The 7,610-nt window shown below is 47.5% G+C and overlaps 1 protein-coding gene across 3 annotated transcripts in view; it reads right to left on the bottom strand.

The window, feature by feature from the left end:
- Positions 1–220: 220 nt before the first annotated feature.
- The window catches only part of UNC93A (unc-93 homolog A), a 30,028-nt gene continuing 22,638 nt past the window's right edge, over positions 221–7,610 (bottom strand). For 2 of the 3 annotated variants that reach the window (XM_014858395.3, XM_044761385.2), the window contains exon 10: positions 221–1,015. In XM_014858395.3, the coding sequence (XP_014713881.2) occupies positions 750–1,015 (266 nt within the window). In that variant the 3' untranslated portion in view covers positions 221–749. Of the gene's footprint in view, positions 1,016–6,422; positions 6,475–7,610 lie in introns of all 3 variants that reach the window. The other variant, XM_044761387.2, reaches the window with a different exon arrangement.

Below are 7,610 nucleotides of genomic sequence, written 5' to 3'. Positions count from 1 at the left end.
GCCCGCTGTCGGATGTAGGTACTGATGGCAAGACGGGCACATAACACGTAACAAGTACGCCCTATGTCCAGTTCTATCATCTCATTAGTCTTACATGTTATATCTTATTTGAAATTACTTTTGAAGCCTTCCGGTGGTCTACGACATGCTAGATCACTTATTTGTGACTTGTGTGTGTGACCTATATGAGTATTTAGAATGAAACTATTTGGACAGGAGGTAAGCCCACAATATAATTGCATTTATTTAGAAATTCACATTCTCTACATTTTAAGACGTGACGAACCCTAGTCTGGCTTTGTCACTTACAGACTCTGGGGGGTAGTCAGCTGACCTGCCTGGACATCAGTTTACCCATTTGTAAAATTATGGTGTTGGGCTGCATTATTTTAAGCAGGCTTCCAATTCTTAAAAACAACCACCATGACAACCACAAAGAAAAGTGTAAGTCATTGTTTCTGTGATCCTAAGCAAGTTCCAATTGGCTGATTGGACCCTGAACTTTTTTCTTTTGTATCTGAAATTAACTGATTCCTTCACGGATACTCTTAATCTCTACTGATGAGATAGTGGACTGAAAATTTGATCGAATTAAAAAAATACATTAAAAAATGAAACCTTTTTCTGTCTTCAGAATGGCCATCCATTGCTGAAATAGTTGTGAATAATCAACCACAAACTCTGAGGCACCTTCAAACAAGGCTCTCTTGCTGATGCGCTCTGAGTTCACCTCCCATGGGGGGTTGCTTTCACAGTTTTGTCTGTATTTCTCCTTCCTCTGCTGGCTTTGTCTCTTCCATAGCCAGTGGCTGGGCCAGGTTCTTGGACTCCAGATACTCAACAATTCCATACGCCACCATCGTCAGACTCAAGACTCCCAGCAGAATGTAGAGTTTGACATAGATGCACAAAAACGTGCTGTATCCAAACGCAATGACGAACCCCACGGCTTCCCAAAGGCGATAATTGGCAAAGGCAGCCTCCTTGTTCTTCTCAAACAGAACGCCATAAAGGGCTGCAGGGGACAGAATGGGAGGAAGACATTGCTGTGAAACCTCCGACAATGCTTTCAATTATTGCTGAAAACGGTGTAGCTATCCCACTACCCCATTTTCTTGACAAAATCAGGAACTATTCCTTTTTAGAAAACAGAACCATTGCGCACGGTGGATTCTAGCAAGTCAAGTGACACTCTCCAGCAGTGAAGAACCATCATATACACAAGAAACGGAGAATTTGTGAAATGTTAGCCCTGGAGGGAAATTTGGCTCAAGCCCTCACTTTGTAGATGAGAGAAACAAAGCTTGCAGATCTGACTTGTGTAAGAGGAGGCGTGGCCACTCATCAGAGTCCACAAGCGAAGACAAATGGAAAGATCCCATCAGGAAAAGACATTTGTTCTTTCTCTTAGGGAATGTCATCAGAAACATGCACACTAGCTTACGAGATAAGTGATGCCAACCCCAGAATTTTCGGTGACCGCAGCGGAGTAATGGACCTTTGTATGGGACTTTCCCTCCTATCCTGGAGACTTAAGCAAGCGTTGAGACAGGCAAGGCTTCAGTGTCCGAGTGCTCACACCTGGCCTCGATCAAAGGCCTGAGAACCCTCAGGTGGTTGCCTGAAGGTTTGGGAGAGAGATGACCTGAGTCTGTGTTAGGGGCTGGATTGTGTCCACTCAAAATCCATATGCTGGAGTCCTGACCTCCAGCACCTCAGAATGTGACTGTTTTTGGAGGTGGGGTCTTCAAAGAGGTGATCAAGTTAAATGAAGTCATATGGGTGGGCCCTAACCCAGTGTGACTGTTGTCCTCGTAAGAAGAGATGAGGACACAGACACACACAGAGGGACAACTGCGTGAGGACACAAGGAGAAGAGGGCATCTATACACCAAGAGAGAGGGCTCAGGAGAACCAGCCTTGCCCACACCTGGATCTCAGACTTCCAGCCTCCGTGAGTGAGAGAGAATAAATGTCTGTTGGTTAAGCCACTCCGTCTGTTGTGCTTTGTTACGGCAGCCCAGCAAAATAGTACAATCTGATGATGCTTCTAGATGAAAGGAAATGATTTTTTGTTTCCCCTTCACAGCATCGTGAAATTTTTGATATACCTGGGGGAGGACTGGAAGAATCTTCTGGAAGGTTAATAGTTAGGATCTGACAGCGTTCAACAGAGACAAGTTGATGCATAGGCACCGTCCTGAGCATCCTGGCCGATGTCTGGGGCCAGCCCCGTCCTGCTCCATTCTCTCCCGCACTGCCCAGGTCCCCACGCCCTCCCCTCTTTGTCGAGGGACTTGCCTTCTCACAAAGAACTTCTCCTTCTTAAGCCACCATCACAGACCCATCGCCTTGTGCTCTCCTTCCTCCCACCGAGGCCCAGGAAGGGGTCCCTGCACAGAGGCCCCACTCGCTCTTGTCCCCTCGGGGATGTTATACCATCAGTTCGAGCCCCTCTCCTGAACCTTCTGATTCTGTTACCTCCTCCCCCGCTTCAGCCCAGAAGCAAACTCGGGGCTTCCTGACAGTCGTGCAAGCCCCATTCAGGCCTCCTTTCCTCTCCTCCCTCCACCGACACCAATGTCTGGTCTATTCTATCCATCCATTCTGACATTTACTAAGTACCTACCATATGGCGACAATCATAGCACCGAGCTCTGTAACCCCAGAGACAGCCGTGATTTCTGCTCTCCAGAAGCTCGTGGCCCATTTGTCAGACTTGGACTCCTGGACGTTTGGGTTTTCTCTCCGATCCCACCTGTCTGGCCCATCTGTGCATCTCTTGCCTCATCTCTTGTCACCTCTGGAGTCATCTCTTCCTCATCTCCAGTCTTTCTCTCCTCCAAATTATCCTCCACACTGTTGCTGCAATAATCTTTCTAAAATGTAACTATGTTGTCACTCCCATGCTGAGAAGTCTCAGTGGACCCCCCGGCTTTGGGGGAAGACCAAGCACCTCATGATGGGGGCAGGTCCCTCCATGATCTGGCCTTGTCCCTCCGGAACACCACCTGCCACAGTCCAGAGTGCCCCCATTACAGCCCCACGGTCCTTGTGTCTGTGCAGGTGACAGGCCCCACGTGAAGGGCTCTGCCAGGCCTCTCTGGTGACCTCTCCCCCGTGATCCTTCTGTCAAGTTCTCCGTGACTGCCATCTCACCAGCATCCTCAGGGCCTCGCCCTTCTCCCCATAGCACTCAGGCAGGCCTCTCACCCGCTTCCCGCCACTCATTATTTTTTCTCCACCTGTGCTTGACTAGTCTGTGGACTCCACTCTTATCTAGAATGACTATTCCAACACTATCGAAGGTCAGGAAAAATACTTATTGAGTGACTAAGTGGACCAATGGCTGGACGGTGACCTCACGAGGTGAGCAGAACACCAACAGGTCAGACACCAAGCCACGTCCTGCAGGGTCAGAGACCCAACACTCCATCTCAAAGTATGAATAAGAAGACGGGGAAACGGCGGGGCAATCCCAAGGAAGAGAGAGCTGCCTTTCCTCTTCTTCCCTTCCTGTTATAACCCAAAAAGCCCACCTGGGGAGGGAGTGGAGGAAATACAGGACGGGCGACCACCTTTGCATGTGAGTAAGATAATGAGTGAACCCAAATGCCAAGTGTGGGTCCCCACCACGGGGCAGGATGGACAGATGGCCCTTGCCCCCGGCCCCAGGGGGACCAGACACCATCTGTACCATGGAGCGTTTATTCCCAGGGGCAGCTGAGGTCTGCAGAGTGAGGGAGATTTTCTTAGAACTGTTTCCTACAAGGTGGGTAGTTGTGGGAGGGAGCGCTGACAATGGAACTGTCACAAACACCTTCTTTTTCAGCCTTCATTCTGTCCCTTTTCTTCTCCCCATCCCCTTCTCCCTACAGTTGAAAGGGGAGGGGAGAGGGTTATAGGAGAGGCCCCACCAGCAATGGGGAGAAAGATGTGGGGTCACAGCAGCAAGGTCCCCTGCAAGTCTGCCCAGGAAATGTCAACGCCCAGGAGACACTTCTTGGCTTTTGGTCACTCAACCACCTGTCTACCGTGGGAGGGATTCAGGAGGATTAGGTCATTGGGCAGATGTAAGAGAGAAGATAAGATACACATTTTAAACAACGTAGGTGTGTTTGGGAAAACAAGAGGCTGTTTGGAACACTCAGAAGGGACCCTTGTTGTCTGAGACTGTAAAGCATCCATCATAATGAACGTCAACGTGCAAAGAGAAGCTAACAGTGAAAATTTGGGGGATTTAGTCAGCTTCAAGGATTATTTTAGACATCTCTTGTCTTTCTTTGGAGGGTGACTCTTAAGACTGGATACAAAAACAAGATACTAGGGAAGAACATCCGAGTTGAGACACACTGGCCACCCGTGGTCGATTATGTCATGTTCTGTGACAAAGAAGGTCCAACAGCACCCTTAACGGGTTGTGGGGCCAGAGCAAATGCAGCCCAATTTCATGAGCATTCCAGTAATATGGGCAACCCTAATTTTAAACTAATGTTTTTGGTCTACAGGTTGGTGTCTTTCGGGGTTTCAAGATGAAATTTAGATTGCGATGATTATAAATCACTGTGCTCCAGGATAAGGGGACTCTCTCCTCGCTCTCTCCTGATCAAGCTCCGGTGGGTTCAAGTCCAGTTCAGCCTCTTAAGTACCCATGGACTCCTGAGCTTTCTGAGTTTTTTCATCAACTTAAACTTTCTAGCCATATATGCCAAAGGAGGAACTTGACATTCTGAGTCTGATGCTAAAATTTGACCCCTACTGAGGAGATACACCAGCAGGGAAGAGAGGTCAGGGATGTCTGCTAGCTGGCACTCTTGGGTTCAGGATAACCTCAGTGTGCTTGAGAGGCAGGAGGAGTTCAGATTGGGAGGACCTGGGACCCAGAAGTTGGCGGGAAAGCTGGCTGTGCCTCTGGCTGTACAATGGAATGAAGAGACTGAAGAAGATGTGTCGCAACTGAACAAGAGGTGGGACCCTTCCTCCTTCCTCCCTCCTAAGCTTAGTTCTATCCAAACAAAGCTGATCAGAGCCAGGAGAAGGAGCGAGCCAAAGGACCCTGATGTCGGCAGCCAGAACGCCTTTCAAGGAGATGCAGAGAAAGGAGTCAGGGGTGGGAGGGATCCATTTTCCTCATTTGCGCATATGCCTGAGTGACTCAGGACCAGCCCGAAGGAGGAGATGGCAGAGCCAGTCAAGATTAGACACATGCTTTTGGGGAAATTTCTTATGCTCTGGTTCCTATTTTAACCTAAACATAAAGAAAGCAGCACATTAATTGTGTCAAATTCCAACAGGTAAGGACATGGTGGGCAGAGGAGAAAGACATTCGAAAGAAAAGGAAAGTAGGCTAAAAACAATATTTCAATGATTCTAAAGTTGCTTTCCGTGTACACTAAGATTGAACCAGTAAATAATATGGTGCATCGTGGGGGCCAGGTTTCTCACTGTCAGAGAGAGAAGTCACATGTCCGCAAGAGGGAGCTAGAATGGCCTGTGGTGCTGGACTAGAGGCAGGCCATCAGTGTGAACTCATCCTTGTTTACGGTATAAACAGAGTGTAGATACAGACACAAATACAGAAACGCCGTACACGCACACACCTCTTCTCACTCCCGCCGAGAGGGCCGAGAAACAACATTACCTCAGTAGCAGTGAGCACACCCAGGACTCGAACTTTGGTTTATAACACCATTACCCGATACAATGGACCCAGACTCCTTGGAGAAATGGCTGATTCTAGGTCTAGCAGGGGAGAATTACAAGATGGGCCTGGAATATTTTTTAGTGCCAGAAAATAAGGAAGTACTAAAAAAAATAGATGGAATATATCAAAGGACGCAGGTGTCAACGTGAAAGATTCCAACGGCCAAGGCTGGGACAATTAGAGACACAGAACAAATACGGTAGCATTGGACTGTAACTCAGAGGGTACAATAAATCAGGAGCCCATACTGATGTGGATAAATGGTTGAGTAAATAACTAAATAAATTGGAAAGAAGGGACAAATATTCCTTATAGAAGAATTACACATGATTTATGTCTACGCTCCTCCTCCAGCAGGTGGGGATTAATTACCTCTCCCTTGATGGTTGGCTAGAGTTGGTGATGACTGGCTTCCAAAAAATTGGCTGGGGAACAGAAAGAATAGTAACTGTGCATTGGAGAAGACTGGCAGGCACCAGGTTGGCCAGCGATCAAGGAGGTTGACATCCTCCATGATCAGTCATGTTGCTGTCATGATATAATGAGATTGGCATTCGACTTTGGGGTCTTCCTCCTCAAAACCCATAAAGCCTGGCCTAATCAGGAGGAAACATGAGACAAACTCGAATTAAGGGACAATCTAGTAAATACCTGACCAGTATTCTTCAAAAGCATCAAGGCCATGAAAAACAAGGGAAGACAAGAAACTGTCACTGACCAGACAACGGACATGTGAAGACCAAACGCAGCGGGGTCCTCTGGATGGGATCCTGGAGTGGGGGATGGAGAAACCCAGATAAAGTCTGCAGTTTAGTTCAGTCAGGTCCCAATGTCAATTTCTTGGTTTGGACAAACATACCATGGTTTTGCAAGATGTTAGCACGAGGGCACCCTGAGCGAACGGTATAGGGGGACGCTCTATACTATATCTCTGAAACTCTGTTGTAAACCTGAAATTATTCCAAAATGAAAAGTTTATTTAGAAAGAGAAAAGCCTCGCTCCCTGCCTGACTTGTCTGCCTCATCATCCGGGGAAGGCACTGGGTGGAAGCTGACTCCTGTCCTCGGATGAGGGGATGTGGACAAATTGTCGGACAGTCTTATTTGGGCTGGAAAAGACAAGTTAAATGAACAGGGCATGTAAGAGGAGTCAGATCTTCTGAGCCTATCCGCCCGAAAACAGCCCCTTTGACCTCTAACAGGGCCAAAGAATATTTTTAGACCAGACATTGTGAATCATAAACGCAGCGCATTGACTTGTAAGGGTTGCCGTGGCAACAGTACCCATCTTTCATGAACTGTCAGGGTGAATAAACAGACAGGAGTCACTGGCCCCGATCTGCTGCTCCAGAGGCCAAAGGGATTCCTGGAGCCCAGTGGGAAACATCGATCAGCAAGTTGCCCAATTCTGCCCCAGGAAGGAGCTCGCATGGTTCTGTCATCTGGTTTGGTTCTAAGTTGGAGAACTGGAGTGACCAGTTTTTACCTTGAGCCGTGATGATTGAAAAGAAGGCTTAAATTGCACTGAATTGTATGCCATTTCATTAGTTAGGAAAGTATGGGGCTCACGTATTTTCTTAAAAGAGAGGCACCCATTCAAGGAGAATAGGTTTGGAAATCCAACTTGCTATTTAAGAAAACAAAATGAGAGCAAGTTGTTCTGGGGAGGTGGCAAAAGCTATGCAAAATCTCTAGTTTTTTAAAAAATAGAGACTGGACACGGATGTGCCATGTTGCAGGCAAGTTCTATGAGAGCCTGGTGGTGCCAGCCTGCAGGAAACGCAGTTCCTGAAACACCACTCCTGGCAGAGACGATGGCGAGTGTAGACTCCAAAGGAAGTTCTCAAATATATGAAAAGAACAGTTTTCCCCAATGACTTATTTTTCCTTGAAAAAATTTACTTTT

The sequence above is a fragment of the Equus asinus genome, chromosome 1, assembly GCF_041296235.1.
Source record: "Equus asinus isolate D_3611 breed Donkey chromosome 1, EquAss-T2T_v2, whole genome shotgun sequence".
Lineage (NCBI taxonomy): Eukaryota > Metazoa > Chordata > Mammalia > Perissodactyla > Equidae > Equus > Equus asinus.
The sequence above is the reverse complement of the archived record's forward strand: the minus strand, read 5'-3'. Positions and strand labels throughout refer to the sequence as shown.